Here is a 20,769-nt window from a genome sequence, read left to right as displayed (position 1 = left end):
CAATTAACCCATCTCTTCCCATTGAAGATGTGTTACAGGTTGCTACATGACCTTCGCTAAGGGTTTGGTATCTGGCCTGTTAACGCAGAAAATTCACCTAATTTTACACATTACAGGAGAAATAACATTACACAACCAGAGACCCAGCTCAGAAACATCCCTAACCACCATTCCACCGCAGCGCACGGCTGACGATGCAGCGGCTGGCGCGTGCTGTCCGTGGCTCTTCACCCACAGCTTCCTCCGAAAGCAAGGTGGGCTTCATTTAGCTTGGACTTAGACAGCAATCATGGAGATAAAACTTAGCCTGCTGTTTGTAAGAGGGGAGAGAAGGCAAGCCAAGACCGAAACACGAGGTTAGCACCGCAGCGCCTCGTGTCAGCACACGTTTCCAGGAACCTCCCATTTTTTTAGAACAGTGTGGCTGGAGAAGATCCCGTTTCTCATTACTTGCCTATGTCCTCAAAACTAAACTGAACTGAGGGGCTTGGGGGGCTGGGTTTTTTCTAATTGGGTTTCTTTATTATTATTGTTTTTCCTTTCTTTTTCAAATAGGATTTTTAACTATTGTTTTGATTGAGTGCAGCATAGCCAAGAACAGAGTTTCACCTAGTTCTGACTGCAATACAGTCAAAATACAGTTTTATAGCAAGATCCACAATGGTTCTTGTTTTTCTCTGGAGGTTAATTTCAGCCAGAGCAGTTTATAGTTGAAATAAACCCAGTGGAATTACATTTTCTCATGTAGAATCATACATCTTCTAACTTTTTTAATAGATTCTGGTATGCAATTACTGCACTGTATCTCTAAATGCGCACATGATATACCCCTATCTTTGTTGTTTTAATAACAAATGTGTCGTTCTACCTTTATAATCCTTTGTTTGCCTGATGAGATGGGAACCCGAGATCAAGCCACCATATGCAATAAAAAGGGCATGGATTTTTCAGTTTCAAAAGAACTTGCTTTCCGGTTTTGGATGCTGCTGACATAGAAAATATTATTACGTCTAATTATGTCTAACTCCCCAAAATAACATTACTGTGAGATGTCAAGCTGTACATAAGCACTAAGGACCATCAAAGCCCAGCCCGTAGATCTTTCTGCCGAGGCAGAAAGACCTTCGTGCCTGGGACCAGGGCAACCAGGGGCCTACAACACCAGCCCTGATGCTGAGAGGCATTGCTTCCCTCTCCTCCGGGCTGGCCGCGAGACCACACTTACCCCGAGCAAAGCAGACAGGCCCAGAGCTGCTCCGAGAGCAGACCATGGGCAGCAGTTATCGAGATGCTTCGTTCAGACTCCAGACTGGTCAAATATAGGATGCTTTGAGGTGAAGGAGGCAGACAGATAGATGAGGCTAGGAATGAAAAACCATTTAAGTCTACCCAAAATAAACATATCAGTAAGACTTTATTACCTCGTGGCTGGGCCCCAGCAGTTAGTATCTTATACATCACTTTGAGAAAACCTCGATAGAAAGTGCCCTACACTGGAGTGCACTTGCCTTCAGACCACAGCCAGAACACAAGTGCGGTCAAGCAGAGAATACAGATACAGTATAAATGGGGTGAAAGGAGCAGAGACTGGCCAAGCTCAGCTCGCCACCCATCCAAACCAGCATAACCACCCTGTTAACACCATGCCCAGCACCTGTCCTAGGGACTCTCACCACAGTACCTGTGGGATTGCTGCTCCGCTGGGATTTGGGTCTGCAGTGTGTCATCACAAGTGCTGGAGCCTCGGTGGGTCTCTGGATGTATCACCTCTGATCCTGCAACACGTGTACACGGGTCTTCAGCAGCCCGGCATGGCAAGGGCTTGGGTTTCAGATGCTATCAGGAAAATAAACAAATGGTGACAATGGTATCATTGGAGCATGGTTCTTTACAGATAATAGAGAAAAAACTTCCTATTTGTAACACAGCAGATATAGCAACATTCAATTATTGCTTCTTCTACCAGGAAAAAAAATCCCTCATCAGTATTAGGGTATGTTCCATTTTATCAGTGAATTAAACCCACCCTGTGTTTCAGGAATACATTACCAACAGCTGGGCTGAGGAAGCACTCACCAAGATAGGATTTCTACTTTGGAAACACCTGTGCCACAACAGGACATTCCTTATAAACTTGCAAATTCCTTGCAAAAAATTGCAAATACCAGCAGCACATATTGGACACCGTCTAGCCCCAGTGTTTCCCACCACATAGCTGCCTCAGCTCACAAAGGAATCCCTCTGGGAGCCGGCACTCAGCAGCAGGAAGGAAAGCCCTCTCTCCTGATGAGACCATTGAGAAGAGGCACCTCCACGCACAGCTTCCCCTGAGATAATTGTTCTGTACACAATGCCCATTCAATAGCAGCCTCATTCAGAGACCTCTGAAGGTACCTGAGCTAAATATTCCTCCTTTTGGACAGAGAACTTGAACTGATAGCCCAGTACGTGGCCTAAGTGCAGTGCAGGAATGCCCTGAACAAGAAGCTGTTGTCCAGGCTGTGTGTCGGTGCCCCACCAGAAGAGAAACCTCATGCCCTGCTGCTGAGGGCAACACTATGACTGAATGCTGGGCAAAGAAACCTGGAAAGCCAAAGTGATGCCTTTTTAAGAACACACATGCAAGTATATCCCAAAGGTCTCTTTCACTTCTGTGTCAGAGAAAAAAAAGTCTCCTACACAAGATTAAAACCACAGCCCACAGCCTAATGACTAGCACAGAAGTGGAAAACACACAGTGAAATTGGAAAATTATGCGATGCTGGTATTCTAGCAAAGTCAGTCTCTCAACACACCGCAACCTTCTTATGGGAAACAAGATGTCAATTAAAACAAAAAGAATCTGAAAATGCAATATAAAACTCTTGATCCATCCCACTCCTTTCCAAGTTGATAGCAAAGCTCCCATTGAGTTCACAGCAGGCCTGATGGATGGATGTTTCCTACAGGCTTTTAGCCAGGCTAAGAATGGCCATGCGTTATATGAAGTAACACTGGAATATTTGGTGATGTATATCAGCAAAAAGCAAGGTTCCAGGCAGGTTTTCATGAATATTCATGAATGACATCTCATCAGGATAGTTTTAAGTAGTAAAGAATGGACTGAGGAAAGCTTATCTACGTGTCATACACACACTTTAAGTCATTCTCATTGTTCCACAAGCTCGCTGCATGCTGTGTGCACAGTGACCAGCCCTCCGCACAGCTCCCCCAGCGCCACGCAGCATCCCTCCTGCAGCATCCCCCGCCGGGCGCGGGCAGCCAGCAGGAGCAGGGGCCGCGCCCCCAGCCTCCCCCAACACACACACCCAACCCCGCCCGCGGGGCCGGGATTCCCGGGATGAGCGAGGGCTGCCCCCGGCCCGGCTGCCAGCCTCACCGAGCCGCTGCTGGAAAGGAAAGCCAGCAGGGGGGAACTCCCGCCCGCCGCCCCTATAAGATGCTGCGCGGCCCCGGCAGCGCTCCCGTGGCAGCAGCATGGCACGGCGCGGGGACCTCAGCAGCGCGGGCAGCGCGGGCAGCGCGGGCAGCAGCGAGCAGGCAGCGCCGCGTAGCGCCGCGGCCCGGGGCTGCAGGCAGCGGGCAGGGCCCTGGGTGCTGCTGCCCGCGCTCTGCCTGGCACTGGCCCTGCCGCCCCCCGCCCGGGCGCTGCCGGCCCCCGGCCGCCCCCGCCTCGCCGAGGGGCTGAGCCGCTCCCTGGAGCTGCTGGCGGCTGTCAACGCCTCCCTCCACCGGCTGAAGGTCTGACAGGGGCCGGCGGGACACGGGCTGGGCGGGCTGGGCAGGCAGCGAGGGGGAGGTCGTGGTACCCAGGCGGGCGGTGATGGGTTGGCGATGACACCCAGGTGGGCGGTGATGCGGCAGCGGTGGTACTCAAGCAGACAATGATGCGGCAGCAGTGGTACCCAAGCGGTACCCAAGCAGGCAGTGATGCGGCAGCAGTGGTACCCAAGCGGTACCCAAGCGGGCAGTGATGCAGCAGTGGTGGCACCCAGGCAGGCAGCGATGAGGCAGTGGTGGCACCCAGGCAGGCGGTGATGTTACCCAGACGGGCAGTGATGTGGCGTAGTCATACCCAGGCTGGCAGTGATAGTACCCAGCTGGGCAGTGATGGGTTGCTGAGGATACCTGGGAGGATGGATGTTCTCTGTTGATTCACTTTAAAAATCTATAACTGGCTGTTGCTTTCATGCCTCCCTTGATCAGCCCTTTAAAATGGGCATTTGCTCAGGTCTCTTTCTCAGCCCTGATTCACCTCAGCCCCACAGAAACACACACGCCATTAGCAGTGCCAGAAACACATCAACAGCTGATTTGAATGCTCTCTATTTTGGACATGCTCTTTCTCTAAGGCCCCTGCAAAGCTGGCTCAGGAAACACTTGCTCCTGACCTTGTCTTTACATTTGCATGTTGTTGCTGGTGTCATTGGTTTGGTGCAGTAGCATCTTCCCATGCTAAAGCCCACTGGCGGTAGTGCCAAGGGGATTTTTTTGGCTAAAATTCCCTGCTATTGTTGCAAGCTTCATCTCAGAAAACTGCAAAAAACCCCACCACTAAATAGGTGTGCTGTTCCACACTTACGGTGGGTCAGCAGGCACTGTTAAAGGTCTATGTGGATGGTATTTGCTGTTTTTCACTTTCTAAGAGATAGTTTACATTTGAAACTGTAGCAACATAAAGTTCTCAATAGATTTGGTGCCTGAGAGAATAATCTAAATTAACAGAGGCAGTACAACTTGCAACAACATATAAACCAAACTGTGAAAAGTCTGTGCTCATTCCCATTAAACACAACCACCACAGCATTGCAGTCTCTTGGTCTATTTGCTATCTTTCATATTTAACTGCAGTCTTCACACAGCCTCATTCCTAGAATTCAGCTAAGCACAGAGAGCCATGATGCATCACAAAGAATTGTGTGTATTTACACACACACATATATATATGTATACAGTACCGTGAAGCTGAGTCAGTGACACGTTTTTATTCCCTTCTTAACACAGGAGCTCGGCACCCTGGGATTTGAATGTAACCTTGAAGAGGTTGATCTTGAAGATATCACTAAGAATCAAGTCAATACAATAAAAGCTTGCACATCTGAGGATCCAGGGGTAAAAAAAAAATAAAAATTTAAAATTATATCAAGTTTCAGCATCATATTTCCATAGAACAGCTAGCTGTATAATTCACACTTCCACAAAATCACCATGTCTCGTTTCTTCTTTAATTTGCAGACTGGAAACTGTCCAACACTGGAAAGATCTACTTTTGATACGGTAAATTGCAAGTTTCCCCAAAGAACCCCTTCTTTTGCTTGTACGTGTAAAGCATTTAACAACAGATTCCCACATTTCCTAATAATTCTGACTTGTGCAGAGTAAATGCCTGTGGGGAATCTATGAGGACCTGAATGCCTACAGGGCAGAGCTGAAGAGCTTCAATGATCAAAAGGTGATGGAAACCATTGATGAAATGATGAAAGTAAGTGTTTCTGTCTCCTTCCTTTCTGCTATTTCAGTCTTAAACCAGAGTTTGCTCCATTCTACAGTCAGTCAAATAGTGACATTTCTTTAATCTGTTAATTTAAAAAATGGTCTGTTACTGTTTTTCCTAGAAGGGACTGGATTTTTTATGAACTGTGTGTTGTACTTCATGTTTTTGCCTTGCTGGTATGGTCAATGCATCAGGACTCAGGCGCGTGGCTCCCGAGCAGCCCTCCTTCCTTCGCTCTGCTCCTCTCTCACAAGGAGATGGGCTACGGGCTCTTCTGCCAGCTCCTCGGGGAACTCAAAAATAGAGTAAAAGATAACGGGGACATCGCTCTATTTCTCTTCCAAATACCAAATAACAGTACTCCCAGTACACTGAATACGACATAGGATGTACTGAACTTTGATAAATATTATTAGTGAGCAGAGGGAACAGATGTTAAAAGCTGTTTAAGAAAAGCTAATTAAAAAAAAAAAAGTTAATTGTCTTTGTATTGACACAGTATCTCCCAATAGCCTGGGGATTCTGAGCCTGGTCTAAAGGGTCACTGGACAACGCCGGCCATAGGCTTAGTATTAAAAAAGCACCTTTATTCCTGGGCAGAAAGAGCCTCTGTGCACAAATGGACATTTTTGTCTTGAGGAAAGTAACAGCTAAGGCTATTAATTATATCATTAAATATTTCAAACTTTATCCTAAGCCTATTAATTGTATCATTAAAATTTCAGATTTTTCTTTTATGAGAATACATTCCTATTTCTAAATCTTGTCATTTATCACTCAGGGGGTGAAAAACCTAAAGAGGTTTTTTTTGTTTTAGCCACTTTCTGGTGAGTTTTTAACACCCCTACCTCTTCCCAGGCCCTGAAGGGCAGCAGCAGGAGCATGCCGCAGCCGGCAGCAGGCGCGGGGCTGGCCTCCTTCAAGGAGCGGATGAAGCTCTGCAGCATCCTTCACGCCTTCCGGATCCGCACCTTCACCATCACCAGGACGATGAACTACCTGACCTCCCTGGAGAGCTTGCTGTGAGCGCCCAGCACTCCGCGTGTCGGGGGACCTGAGGGTGCCTTGGAGAAAAAACAGTGTCAATACCCTGCGAGGTGTTGGGGGCTTTTAAAGAATCTAGCACATAATATTTCACAGCATTTCTTATAAATCATGTTTTAGCAAGCTCTTATAAGTGCCTTTTAAGCTATCATATTAAACTTCTAGATTTCTAGAAAATAAGCTACACTGTAGTACCAAAATGTTCTTAAACCGTCACTCAACAGTAATTTGTCTTAACTGTTCTATTTATTTAGCTGTAATTTTTAGAAATTGAAACATGCTTATAGAAATCTATTTATGATTATGTTCCTTATTTATTCTATTTATTACCTATTAAAATTATAGTTTGCATAAAAATTGTGGTGTCTTTTCTTTTTTTCTTCCTTGAGCTATAACATGAATACTTCTAAAATATTTTGAATATTGCTGGCATGTAAAGGTATACCTTGGTAACTTTTAGCACTGGTATCATATTTTAAAATCCTATTTCTGTCTTCTTACTTACATCAGTTTCTCATGGGTTTTCCCTCAGACTGGGCACCCAAAGCAACCGTGGGCTTTCATCCTCATTTACTGTGATTTTCCAGCCGGTTACATAGTTTCATGGGAGGAGCCCTGGCCCCACCAAAAATCAATGGCTAAATTGCTTGTTTCAGGGAGGCAAGGATTTATCCATGGAGGCCAGGAGGGATGCAGGAGGATGACCTCCCCCATTCCTGCCCGCGGTACATGAGCCAGCCCGGGCGAAGCCCCCCTTCCAGCAGCCAAGCAGCAGCTTTGGCCACGTCCCAGCCAGCTCCCACGCTGCCTCTGCTGCCCCTCATCTCTTGGCTTTCAGCTCTTTCCCCTTGCTTGGTTTCTCCAAGCTCTGCCCTCCCAACTCCTTGGGGACCTCCAAGCAGCACCCCTTGATGCTGAAGGATTGGTGGGACCCTCAGTTCTTCTAGATGCTGAGGGGGCCACTGCCACCCTTCATCCCCTCCCCTCTTCCCCAAGCACTGGCATTACCCACCCACCACACCAGCCCTTAAAATGCAATCTTACAAACTCCCCCCGCTCGGACTAGAGCTGAGGTCCCTACTCCCACAGACCACCCCCAACACAGACCAAGTTGTAAGGTAAGAGCAACCTCACACTTCAGTGCTGTGATGCACCTGTAACGTCCGAATCCCTTCTGCCTGCGAGAACTGGACAAAGCCAAACTGAAGACCGCAGAAATACAACATACTCTTTTTTTTTTTTTTTTTTTTTTAACAGCTTCTTGATTTTGATTTAAAGAAGCTGAAGGTTGAAGACCTTCTCTCTTTTGACCATCTGCTACGCAACCTGGTTACCCTCATCATTACAAATCAGCACCTTTTTTCCAGCTTTGATCGATTTCTGCTTCTGACCAGAGGGTCCTATTAGATCTTTGGGTTTTACCTGGTATCTTAAAGATCCCCCTGATGGCAATTTCCCTTGGCTTCTCCCAGAGAAAAGAGCCCAGGGCTGCTGTGCTGGGGATGGACAGCCCCACACAAGCATCCCTGCCTTCCACAGCTTTTTTCCCCCCTAAATGCCCCACTGGAAGGAGAGCCCACAAAGTCCTGGGCACCGACACAGCCCTTCCCGTCAGCCCTCGGCTGTATGCAGCATTGGAGCATCAAGGGCTGAAAAGGCGGCCCATAACACAACCACCTTGCCACATTTCATCCAATGGCTAAAATAAAGAGAAAATAATCAAAAATCATACGTAAATAGCGTACATGTTTCTTTTTTAATCCTTATTTTTCAAAAGTATGCTTTTCCTTTCATAAACATATGCAGAGGAAGATGATCAAAAGAATCACTTGTCTTTAAAACCAAGACAATCTCCTGTATCACGTTACCACCCTCTTCTGCAAATAAGGTTCTTTCCAAATCTTTTCCAGTTCTGTAGTATGTGCATTGCTGAGCAACAGCCTCTGCCAAGATTTTGGCTTCTTCCATTTTAGTTTAAGCACCTAATTCTATTCCATTTAAAATTATCAAGCAAAAAGAAGTATAAAAAAGTTTCTAATAAAAAAAAATATGTACAACATAAAAAAATCTCATAAAAATTGAGACAGACTATACAGAAAAGAGTGAAGAAGAAATTCCCAGGGAAAATTTAAAGTTGCCTGGAGTTATTAAGTGGTGCTCCCGTGAAACCAGTCTTCGGGTTTTTAGAAAACAGAACCACAGCTTAACAAGGACTGATTGTACACAAGTATATACAGTAATTATGTATATGTACAGTGATTATGCAAAGGAATTTATCTGCAAGTTTAGGATTATTCTTCCCTGATTCTGGGCATCTGTGAGAAATACAGTGTACCTCATGATTTTGGCAGTTCAATATTTTTTTTAAGGGGATGAAAATTTCCGCATAACTTTCCTCCCTGTCTTTCCCTGATAGAAATAAAAATGTTTCCTGATAACAGCCATGTACCTGAACAAGGTAAAGTGGTTTCTTCCAGTGTTCATGTCTTTTAGGACCGGCTCAAACATGACAAAGCTGGGTGGCAGAGCTGGGTTTCCCCACGCACGAAGCCCTGCGCTGCCAGCCGCAATGCCGGGATCCGCTGCACGACCGATTGCTCCTGAAAGTCTTAGATGTGCTCATAGCCACGCAAAATTTCATTCACATTTCTTGTGGAGACCCTGCCTAAACTTTCCACTGAGTGATGATGCCTTGCATCTTCCTCCCCGGCTCCCAGCGCAATGCCGGGGGAGTGGCTGGAGAAGCTTCCGCCGTGCTCCTTCCAGCTGCAGCTCCACAGCTCAGCACCGAGCCCAGAAACCTGAGGAAAGGAACACGCACAAACACACACGGGTTAGCTGACCTCTAGAAGTCACTGCAATATTGAAGTTGAATAATAAATGTATTATAATAAACGCTATGTGAGAGCACAGGGCTCTGGCACAGGCAGGTTTGGGAGGGTCAGATGAGCAAGGGAGCTCCCCCCACCCTTTGCAGCAACATTGCTTTTGGGGAGAATTAAGAAAGAACAAAGTTTTGCCTGTATCAGAAAAAAAAAATAAAATTGTTTCTGAGAAAGGTTCCCCATGGCTGGCTGAGTTCTCAGCTCGCTGCACAGCTCTGGCTTGCAGAGGATGGACCGAACGTGAGGAGCCGCACAGAAATAAGCAGGAGCACCCATGGGCAGTGAGGGAATACATACACACACACGGGTCTGCAGGACCCAGCCGCTAAGTCATCCATCAGGGGAAGGTGTTAATTAACCGTTCCTAAAACAGATAAGAGTAAAGACCCAAACATCTCTTCTCAGGACTTCCAGAGAAGACCCAGCATTGGCTTGGGTCTATAGCACTGATTTGCTTGACCATGACAGCCAGGTCATGCTGGGAGCACTATTAACACAGTCAGTGCAGAAATATTATTCATTTTGTAGCAGTTTCTGAAGGGAAGTACAAAAATGCCACAAGAAAGAAAGAAAGTCATTGCTGACATCAAAGGGAGACAATTTTGACCTATGTAGTAAAACATGTACTAGGCATTTGGTAAACTCTCTGATGTGAATTCTTAAAATACACCTGAAACACACTGATGTAATTAAATAAATATAACGGGAAGGCGATACCTTGCAGGGCTTGCAGTATCTCATAGGACACTTTTTCACGGAGACTTCTGTACAAGGCTTCTGCAGTTCCGTTGCTTTGTTCTCTGTCTCTCCACTTGCTCAACACCAGAAATTTTTGCATATTAACTTCTTCTTCTGTTGCCTGAATCTGCTCGATGTCTTTCATTTCCATCTGGAGACACTCAATGGCAATTTCTCGCCACTGCCTACCAAACAACTTTGCGATCACCATCAGCTGTTGATCAGTTAGGTTTTTTGTTTCAATTCCATCTGAAAAGACACAGAACAAAAGTCAGATTTAACATTGCTCTCTCATTAAACTTGTAACTAAATCACACTACTAGTTCCACGTGTGGCCAGGGGACATACGATGAAGGTAATCTTATTCAGATTATCCAGCAAGGTCAGAGCCGAGTGCTGGAGAAAAGGACTAAGAAGCTGAAGCTCACGAAGATGACAACACCTGACGGCATGCTGGCTGCTGTACATCAGTGGGTTGCTCCCCATTTATAAGCAGCCGTGCATCCAGCAGAAGAACTCCCTTGGTACATTAAGTTACCAAGCACCCAGAAATTTTGAGATGTATAAAATTAAGGCCATGCTAAGCACTCTCTCTCTCCCATGCCTGCTGTTCTCAAAACCTCTGGCTGCTCTGGAGAGGTGATGTTTGTTTTCCCTTTAATTACAATGGCTCGGAAGCCTCAGCCCTGCTGTTACACAGCCTGAGCCGCTTTCCTTCTTTGCTTTCCTTCTCCCTGTCATCACTCACACATCAAACTGAGGTGCTGAGGGATGGAAGCTCTCCCTCTGGTGGCTACAGGCACCCATAAACAAACACCTTCTTGGCTACTTTTGCTGATGGGTTTTTTATTTATTTATTTATTTACTTGTTAAACTCACATTGTTTCTTCTTTATTTTTTTCCAGGTAACTGTTAATAAATGAGGAGTTTCTGGGTGGGAGCTCCCAGACACCATCAGGGCATCACATGTCAAAAATAAATATGAACTGCTTTTGGTTTTTAATTATTATTTTGTCTAGCCTGTTATGGCTCAGGAGATATCCCAAACGCAAAGTCTAAGACATGTAGTGGAAACCTCTTTCAAAAATAGCCACTATTGCTCAGTCTTAAAAGACAATATCATTTTACCTGAAGCTTTTAAAGCAAATTGCCTAGCTGCTTCCCCCCATTTATTTACCAAATGCATGACAGTGTAGCAAAGCACACAAACGTAGGTAAAAAATTCTGCACCTACAAAAGCAGCGCTTTCTCCTCCTATATTTCATGCTCTGTTTGTGTAAGTCTTTAAAAAAGCAAGCTCAGGTTCAATTCAAAGGATAAAAAAAAAAAACTCCAAAACCAAAAAAGAAACAAAACCAAACATGTTGTTTTAAATGACACAGAAATGCTTTACCTGCAGGATTGCTGGTCTTTTGCTTTTTGCCACAGATCTCGTCTTCTTTCAAAATGCTGAGGGCTAGTTTCCGTTTTTTGACACCTAAGAAGAAAGCAAGAGGTGATGTTGTTTCTTTAGTATCACCTGAGCTACAAAAGCAAGCCAGGTACCAGCCCTGACTTATCTTCAAACTGACTTACTGACTGCGCTTCTTTTCTGCTCGTTTTTATTCTGATCGTAATGTATCCAGTCACCTGGGAAACAGTTTGTAGAGGAAACAAAATGTGAGGCAGGAATTCCCACTGCTATGCCTTACATCCAACAATTCTTGGGCACAAAACCAAGCTCTTGGGTGGATTCTGGCTGCTGAGCTAAGATTTTATAGAACGAGACGACTATCCCCTTTTCGCCCACGTGCTGCAGCACGCCACCGATAACATGCAGTAGAGATTGTGCATTATCCCCCGTAAGTAACACGAGAGCGGAGCATCCTCCCGCGGCCCCGCAGCCTTCGCCCCTTTGCTCCCGAGGGATCCGGCAGGTCACTGCAACCTCCTGGGGCGCTCCTCTACATTTTATCACTTCCAGCCCCAAACCCGGTGGTTTTAACAGTAGGAATTTAGGTGTACCCAAGGGCCGAGTTATACTCCAACTCCTGCACCTTTTCAGCAGGAACCAACTAGTCGTGGGAAGACCAAAGACTCACTCTCCCTTAGTTTTGCTTTCCAGACGGTCGCTTCGGACTCTAGCTCAACCAAAGACAAGGTGAAGTCGTCAGGTTTCTCCAAATAGACTTCAATGTAACTTTTTAGTTTCAAGAGAGATCCGTCAACAAATTCAATTTCCTATACAATGGAAATATGTTAAAAATAAATATTTATCCAAAACATATAAACTAAAGAGGAGGTATTTGGCTGCTGACACAGATCTGAGCCCAACCCCTATCTCCCCAGAGTTTTGCTGTTGACTTCAGTGTCAGGATTTCATCCCAGAGCTTTAGGGCTCTAAGAGGAAAATGCTTTCTGCAGCAATGGCAAATGAATGTGAAAAATGCCCTTAATGCCAGTGCAGGAGCGCAGAGGCAAAGCCACTTTGTGGCACATTTCTAATGAAGCTGCAGTGCACGAAATGAGGTTGTGCAAGGGACTCACCTCTGGAGTTATTTCAGCTTCTGGCTCACAAATTAATCTATACTTCTTTCCTTTCTGTAGTAACTTCTGGCATACAGGGGGCTTGTCAATTTTAATGAATTTCTTATTAGAATGTTTTACAGCTTTTGCGATATCCTAAAATTTAAAAATATGATTTAAAGGTTACTCACATCAGTAAAGGAATTACCATTTAAAACTTAGTTAATGTGGCTCTCTGGGCTTTTCTCTGGCCACAGCTCTATAGAATGGCCACGACCTGTTCCACAGGGCAAACATTACAGAAAGCTGCACACGAAACATCACACTCAAAAACACCCGAGGAACCTCTTCAGCTATCATGATACAGGGGTGAAAACAGATAAAAGAGGTTGCAACCTGAATAAAAGGAAGGTCATTTGCTGCTGTCATCTTCTAGTGTTTGCCTGTGTGTTGTTGAGGGGAGTGGGTGAGAGGACAAGAAGCTCCTCCAGGTATAAATCCTGAGCTCCGTGGATTTTAGTGGCAAATGGGTTTCTTTCCTATAGCAGCTTGTGAGCTGCTACTTCAATATAATACCCTAACTTGGCTGGCAGACCTTTCTGGTACGGAAGTCTCATTATAGACAGACATACACGTATAGCTCTGCATGCAATTGCTGGGGCGAGAGAAGAGCATCTCACTGCCGCACCCCATCCTCCGTGCAGCGTCCCCAGCACCAGCCCTGCCGGTATTTCTACACCACGCCACACTACACCCCCGACACCAGCCATACCTTTATAAAGGAGTCATTGTTTGTAGCCACGTAGACCCGAAAGGACAAGGAGGGGTGCTCATCAATGACTTTGTAGAGGATGACGGCACCGTGGTACTGCACGGGCTCCTGGCTCTGGATGAGTGGTCCCACCGGTGACAGCGAGCTCACCAGCCACTTCACGTGCGAGGCCGAGTAGTCGGCGGAGGGCTCGATGGCTGCTCCCTCGCCCTTGATGTGCAAAACCTTGAAGGCCATGCCAGCACCATGATCTGCGGGGACACGGGGCTGCCTCAGCACCTCCTGCTCCAGCAGCCCCCCGCAGCCACCGGGCCGGCCACCAGCACTCACCGCCCAGGCAGAGGGAGTGGGGAAACTGGATGGAGGTGAGAGCAGGGGCTGAGTCGCAGCGCACGTCGAAGAGGGGGCCGCCCACGATCCACGGCTTTTCCACCAGGCTGGCGTATTTGCTCCAGGATAAGAGGGAATATGTGATTTTGACGGGCCCCGTTACTTCAAAAATCAAGCCTGTGAGGCTGCACTGGTAAGTCCCCTCTGCATCCAGCCGTGCCCTGCCGTGGGCAAGAACAACCTGGTTAGTTTAGTTTCCCCTGCCTAGTAAATACTATAGAAATGTGGTTTGCAAGGGATAACAAAATCCCCTCCCAACCAGCCAAGAGCACTTTATCTAAATAGCACAGAAGCCACAACAATTTTTTTTCTCTCTAGTCCCTACGTTTAAACTGTCACTGGACTGTTAAAAACTGGCCAGGCCAATGCACGCAAAATAGCTGGAATGAACATTTTGCATAACGCTTCCTGCAAACAAGGCAGCTGCTTGTACACAAAAGGCTCAGTGCAGCTCCCATCAGCATCGAAGCCAACATCATGCACGCACGGACAACACCAACATCACACACTGATGACAACTTCCAAGCCAGAGAGAGGTAGAACAAGGCTAGCGTCCAAAGTAAAATGCAGGGTCAGTGCAGACAGGGAGGATGACTATTCCTGTGAAGCAGGCCAAGACCCTTCATGTGTGTCCAGACTAAAACAAGCACGTAAAAATGTACCTGACATTAATTACTGCAGCAAGACAAGGCAGGCAGGAAACCTTCCTAAGAACTTTCTTGGACCGGGATCTGGAGGCAGCATAGGCAGCTGCTCTAAATTGCTTACTTTTAAGGATTTGGGGGTATCTTCTGGTATTACTCCAAATGTATTTGTGCAGCAAATTATTTTTTTTCCCCACTCAAACTGAAGAGAGAAGTATCTTGATGACAACAGTGTAAATGTATACCCATTGTATTAAAAAAAAATCCATACACATATTGTCCTCCAGACAGTCTCCTAGGGGTCACTTGCTCCTTCTGGTCCTATAAACAGATTTTAAAAATACATATTTTAAGAAGTCTATAAGAGAGCAGAATTATAATTTGCAAATTATCTCATGCAAAATATGTGGGTCGGTTTTTTTGATAAACGTACATTTTCATTTCTGCAGTGCTCACAGGGTAGCAGACAGTTCGCTCCTAGTGAGAAAACAGGAAGATCAGCTCATTAAAAGCAAAGTAATTAAACACTTGGGGGGAAAAAAAAAACAAAACACTGGCCCTTGAGAGATCCGTTACTACCTGATTCATCGCAGCACGGTAGCAACTCCTTCTCCTCCTGTTCTTCATCTAAAAAAGAAGTTTGCAGCAAATACCTCAGCCTCCAGCAGGTTTCTGCTCCCATATGCAGCAAGGACAACCCACCAACCTAATTTGCTTACATTCACCAAAACCTCCGGAGAATATTCCTGAGACCCAAGCTGTTGCATGCACACCTGCACGTGCAGGCTGTGCACAGTGTGGGAGTGAAGCCGAACTCCAGGAAACAGCTCTTGTCAAAACTTCATAACTTACCCAAACTAGTGGAAATTTTCAAAGGGTTAAAAAAAGATTCAACCCCAGGAAGAGTCGCAAGGTGCCAAGTACAAAGTTCAGCCACCTGGCACAGAAGCTGGCAACAGGGCTTCCCAGTGAGCAGGCAGCCACGCTGTTTGCAGTGTATTTGCCCTTAAAATTATTTAAAAGTGCCCGAACGCTCCTTACTGACCGACAACATGGCAGAAAGCGAGCAGAGCTGACGCATCGAGGAAACGCCTTTACCCCAAGGGGTGGATTTTGCAGAAGCCAAGCAGCAGAGCTGTTGTGACAAGGCGTGAGGAAAGGCTGGCTGCCGGCGTGCCGCCCGCTCCTGCTCCCCGTCCCACCAACACCCCTCCCTGCAAGCAGGGACTCCAGCCAGCCTGTCCCAAAGTCATCCTGGGACTTCACCGCCCTCCTGGCCAGGCAGATGTGGGAGAGGCAGAAAATGTATTGCTACAGCGAACGGCCTGGAAAACATCAGGCAAACTCCAGCGAGCGTGCTGGCACCCTTCCTGCAGTGATGCTATTTCAGTCCCCGAGCCACAGCGGGGTTGTCGTGACCTGGGGCCACCCGCAGCACGTGGAAGCTCAGCTCGGCTCCATCCTGCACCTCCCCACGGCCACAGCCCTGCTCCGGCTCCATGTGCAAGCAGGGGCAGCCGTGTCCCCACGCAGGCACCCCACACACCCCCTTCCTGGGCACGCTCTGCAGCAAGCCGTCCTCCCCAAGGGCTCGCAGGCGACGCTGGGCAGCTCTAAATCCCTCTTCTGCCATCAGCTGTCGCTACCCACGCACATCACTTATCTGGGCTGGCTCCCCCTCGCCATGCAAGACATATAAGGAACAAAATAAAAGTGCACTCACATGACCGTCTTCCATCCGACTCCTCTGCATCTGATGAGAAAAAGCTTCGTAATTATTTAACTAAAGACTATCAATCTTGCATGAAACCAGAATAAACTGCTGGTGGTGTAACCTGCCTAAGAGCAAAGCCGCAGGCTTTTCATCAGCAGAAAACGCTTCCTTTAATTCTTTTCCTGTCCATCCTGTTTTGCCACTTTTGCTGCCAACTTTTAAGCAGATTTATAGCCTCTTGGTGTGTCGCGTGTTATGTCTACAAGGCTACAGCAACATTAGGTGCTGCTCTTCTATTATTGCTCTGCTCTAAACCGCATGGCTAGAAAACCATGTGCTCACAGAGAGATCATTCTGCTTTTCAGCATACGACCACTGAATTAACAGTCTGACCCAAGAACCTTGGGACCACTCCCACGCAAAGCAGCTGTTTTCAACCAGGTGGACATCTTCAAAAGAGAGAGAATAAATCACAACACGATGCTCACCTGACTCTTCTTCCGAGCTACTGCTGGAGCTGGTTTTGGAACCCTCCTCTCCTGAACAAGATTACACCCCGTTAGTCACAGGCAGAATGAAATAAGGCAATGCCACAGGGAAGTAAAAGGATAGATCCAAAGTTTAAATACATCAGGTTGGTCAGCCAGTTAGCTAGCAGAAAAAAAATACTGAGGCAGAGAGGAACATCAGAGCATCAAATCACAGCAGCAGAGGAGACCTAGGGGTCACCCAGGCCCTTCTGAAAGGTATGTGCGATGTTCAAAGAGCTTAATTTTCCTGTTTTACACAACCTGGGACTGCTCTGGAGCTTCACCTGTGGCACGTCCCAGTACACCCAGTTAAAGTATGGGTTTCTGTGCCATGCACGTGAGGTGGGAGAAGCACTGGTGGGAGCTGGTGTGTCCCACCAGTGATGCAACTCACATGGATGCACCAGACGTGGCTTTAATAAATTATTCTTACAAACGTAAGTTGAAGAGAATCCAGTATTGCAAAGCAAGTGACTGGAGGAGTCACAGCAGTGTCTACACAGGGGTTTTATCATGTTGTGGGGAACCGGCAGGCGCAAGGCCAGCCACGCCATCCCACGTGCGGGGCAAGCCTGCAGCCACGTGTGTGCTCACCCACTGGGTGCTCCTCGGCCGAGCCCTCTCCCTCCGTGCTGCCAGCTGCCACCTCTGCAAGAGAAAAGCAGTCAGGGGACATAAGCTTCAAAAAGATTTAACTTCTCTCTTGGTGTTTTTGTACTATGCAAGTTGGAGGAAGGGAATAAATAGCAAAGGAATATGAATTTTAAAAAACAGTATAAAAAAAATCAAAACTCTTATCCATGAAACTAAGGCATTGCACCGAGGTGTTTTAAAGTCAGCAGTTACAATAATTGTCATTTCCATTCCAAAAGCTGAGCATTTCTCATAACAAGCCCATTTGAAGTGCAGTTATTTCAGGAAATTACTGTACCTTTTTCATCTGAAGAAAGGGACTCAGCTCCGCTGGAAGACAAAATGGGAAATACATGAGCAGATCCACCAGTCCTCTCCCACCTTCCACACAAGCAGCATCCACCCACCTCCCTGCCCGCTGGCATCGCTCCCTGGCTTTGGCCAGGGAACCAGAGGTTGCAAGGGGACCGGGGAGGGGGGGTTGGTGTTTAAAAATTAATTTTCTTTAACATGACCTACGGCCCTAGCTCTTGTCCTAGCCCTGCCGGGGATGCCTGACTGCTGCATGTTTCCCCCTGGCACAAACCCTGGGCCCTGGCCCCCTTTGCCAGGTGCCCGTTGGCTCTGTAGCAATCCAGGTGGAATCCCCGAGCAAGGCACGAAGCTCAGATAAACATGGTGGCTCGGCCACAGCAGATGACTCCAACAGACCTCATCACCCATTTGTGGCCTGTGGCAAATTCAGACCAACCTCCGGTCTCATTCACTCTTGAAAAGGGGAAATATGCTGGTTTTGTCATTTAAGGATAAAGATCAGGTCTGGAAACCTTTCTGTGGAGCTTCACAGCGTCTTTCCTGCAGCCCCACCAAATAACCACCATAAAAGCTGCTGCTGAGGAAGGGAATCGCCACGGGCACAGTCACCATAAACCAGCAGGCGATACCCAGCTCGCTCTCACTCTGGTGGCACCAGCAAATATCTCAGCCCTTCTGCCCTGCCAGCAGCCTGCTGGAATAGCCGCCGTATGCCATGTGGGCAGGGAAAAGCGTCTGTCCCCTCGCTTCTCGTCTATCCCCTCGCTTCTCGGAGGCAGGAGAGGGATTTCAGTGCCACCCCGGTGATGCTGAGGGATGCTGGCAACGGCAAAGCTGAGCCACTGCAGTTGCTCTTTGGCAGCTCAGCTCACGAGGTTGATTTTGACCATCCTGGGCCACCGCTGTGCACCCACAGCCCACCTGCTCCCCGGGGTGCACCCAGCAGACAGGGGGTGCCACTGGATGAGTGGGCATCATCGCAAGGGACAGAGCCTCAGCCGCCACCGCACTGGGGCAGCTCAAATTAAAATTTAAATTAAATTTTAAGCTCATAAAATTAAAGCTCAAATTAAAAAATAGAAAATGGACAGGTGGTAATGGTAGAGGCAAGAGAAGAACTCCACGAAGGTATGGCTGAGGCACTAGGTGAAACAATGCAGGCAAGGGGGGCCCGGGTGCAGCACGGCAGGGCGGGCGGCTGCGCTGGGATGCTCCCACACAGCCTGGAGCTGCCAGTTTGCTGGTCCAGGGCAGGGAAAACAGTGCTGCAACCAGCGAGGCACGCGGGAGAAACTGGGGAAGGGTTTTACCGCGGGCGCGAATGGGAAATTACACAACAGCGGGTTTGCTTCCAAACTGTATCTTAAGAAAAAAAAACAATAAATAATGACACAGTATCTGCAAGGGTTGGACGAAGCCTGGACATACCCCAGAGACGGTGCCTGAGCCAAGCGCCGTTCGAGCAACCCCTCCAGCCAGCGGTACGACCCCCGCGCCGCGGCGCCCCCCGCTCCCTTATAAACCGAAAAACAGGCTCGAGAGGGGAGAAGCTGGGGGCAAAGCCCCCACCGACCCCTTTCGGTGTCAGCAACCCGCCCGCCGCTCGTGCCCGCAGGGGCGGCAGCACGGGCGGCCCCGGCCCCCGCTGAAGCCAAACAGCGATCGCGGCTTCGCAGGCAGCAGGTGAACGGGCGGCGCTCGCGGCGGGCCCGGGGGTGCGGGGCCCGGAGTGGAGCCGGTGGTGGAGCGGGAGCGCGGGGCGGAGCGGGGCCGGCGGAGCGGGAGCGCGGGGCGGGGCCGGGGCGGAGCGGGCACGCCGCTGGCTCGCCGAGCGCTTTTGTTTGCCGGAGGGGGGGTGCCGAGCGGGGCGGGGGGCAGCGGGCGACCCGAGCAGCGGATGCGGGGAGCTGGGGAGGCTCGGGGAGCCCCCGCTGCAGGTGCAAGGCCGGGCCGTGGGCCCCAAAACCGCTGTAGGGTTTTGTTGTTTGTGTTTGTTTGGGTTTTTTTTTTGGGGGGGGGGGGGGAGTGGGGGGGCGGAACCGGACGCGGAGGGGTGCAGAAGGACCGTCTGGGCTCCGTGCTAGCGCAGGGCGGGGACCCTCCGCTGGGGTCCGGCAAGGGGGGGCGGATGGGGCGGCGGAAGGGAACGGGGGGAGGGGGGTGATGCTGCGGGGGGTGGAAGGGGGGCTGGGGGTGGAGGAAACAGGAGGATGCTGGGGGGATGGGGACGGTTCTGGAAGGATGCAGGGGGGATGGGGAGGATGCTGGGGGGGCGGGGAGGGGCTGGGAAAGCGGGGGGGGGCGGGAGGGGGGTAAGCTGTGGCAGCGGGAGGACGGCGGAGAATGGAGGGGGGGTGAGAGGAGCAGGGGATGCCGGGGGGAGGCGCGGGGCAGCCAGGACCCCCGCTCCCCCCAGCCCCGCTCACCTGCCGGGCTCCTGCCCGCGGCGGGACATCGCGGCAGCAGGCGGGAGCGCGCGGGGCTCCGGCGGGAAGCACCGTATCGCCGCCGGGGGGCGTGTCCCAGCGGCCCCGCCCCTGCTGCCCGGCCCCGCCCTCAGCCCCCCCCCCCCCCCGCCTGGCTGTATACATATACATATACCCATACACACCGCAGGGCACAGAGCCACTCGGGACTTGCTAATGTATGCCGGATGCATTTGTGTATACATCTGGTGTGTGCTTACACATGCACGCCCCAGGTGCTGCACAGGCATACTAGATAGACCCTTATGTCAGATATATACCGTATAGATATGCATGTATACACACTGTATGTGTGCACCGGGTACACTAGTATACTCAGGTACTAGATATACGCTATATAGATACATACCTATATATACACACATATAAGTCACACACATATATGCTGTCTCAGTATAGATACAGATACGGTATACCTTCATAAATATATATATATGGTATGCCTTTATAAATATATACACTATATATATACTTCATAAATACATATACTATTCATATACTAGACATATTATCTATTATATGTTAGAGTATTAGAATAAAATAGAGGTATTGTATATACATAGTAGAAACATAATGTCTATTCTATATATATTGTATATTATAATATATATTTATATAT

At 48.4% G+C, this 20,769-nt stretch overlaps 2 protein-coding genes across 5 annotated transcripts; one reads left to right on the top strand and one right to left on the bottom strand.

Moving 5' to 3' along the window:
* Positions 1 to 3,600: 3,600 nt before the first annotated feature.
* Positions 3,601 to 7,501, top strand: IL12A (interleukin 12A; the record flags this gene model as incomplete). Its single annotated transcript, XM_040613340.1, has 5 exons — positions 3,601 to 3,741; positions 5,005 to 5,112; positions 5,236 to 5,277; positions 5,378 to 5,482; positions 6,353 to 7,501. Coding segments are annotated over 5 exons (564 nt in total), but the record flags the coding sequence as incomplete, so codon positions are not given.
* Positions 7,502 to 8,275: 774 nt separating this feature from the next.
* LOC121096965 lies at positions 8,276 to 20,184 on the bottom strand. 4 transcript variants are annotated; one of them, XM_040613637.1, is made up of 16 exons: positions 20,091 to 20,184; positions 17,648 to 17,679; positions 17,311 to 17,364; positions 16,675 to 16,725; positions 16,196 to 16,225; positions 15,052 to 15,099; positions 14,906 to 14,949; positions 14,744 to 14,793; positions 13,769 to 13,989; positions 13,439 to 13,689; positions 12,688 to 12,822; positions 12,243 to 12,381; positions 11,737 to 11,790; positions 11,555 to 11,638; positions 9,721 to 10,410; positions 8,276 to 9,339 (listed from the first exon to the last, which is right to left on the bottom strand). In XM_040613637.1, the coding sequence occupies exons 1-15, from the start codon at positions 20,117 to 20,119 to the stop codon at positions 10,031 to 10,033; spliced, it is 1,602 nt and encodes a 533-aa protein (XP_040469571.1). In that variant the 5' UTR covers positions 20,120 to 20,184; the 3' UTR covers positions 8,276 to 9,339; positions 9,721 to 10,030. The 4 variants fall into 4 exon arrangements, with proteins under 4 accessions (XP_040469571.1, XP_040469573.1, XP_040469570.1 ...); XM_040613639.1 differs by lacking the exon at positions 20,091 to 20,184 and having other exon boundaries at positions 9,721 to 9,787; positions 10,141 to 10,410; positions 17,648 to 19,139; XM_040613636.1 differs by lacking the exon at positions 20,091 to 20,184 and having other exon boundaries at positions 17,648 to 19,139.
* Positions 20,185 to 20,769: the final 585 nt, after the last annotated feature.

Source organism: Falco naumanni, chromosome 13, assembly GCF_017639655.2.
Source record: "Falco naumanni isolate bFalNau1 chromosome 13, bFalNau1.pat, whole genome shotgun sequence".
NCBI lineage: Eukaryota > Metazoa > Chordata > Aves > Falconiformes > Falconidae > Falco > Falco naumanni.
Note: the sequence above shows the minus strand (reverse complement) of the source record. Positions and strands in the feature narration are given on the sequence as shown.

Excerpts from the sequence above, each read along its gene's own strand:
- LOC121096965 (XM_040613636.1), bottom strand. The coding sequence starts at position 17,774 with ATGCCAGCGGGCAGGGAGGTGGGTGGATGCTGCTTGTGTGGAAGGTGG. Across the intron at positions 17,365-17,647 it reads CCTTTCTTCAGATGAAAAAG|AGGTGGCAGCTGGCAGCACG; the intron begins GTACAGTAATTT and ends TTTCTCTTGCAG. Across the intron at positions 15,100-16,195 it reads GTCGGATGGAAGACGGTCAT|ATGAAGAACAGGAGGAGAAG; the intron begins GTGAGTGCACTT and ends CTTCTTTTTTAG.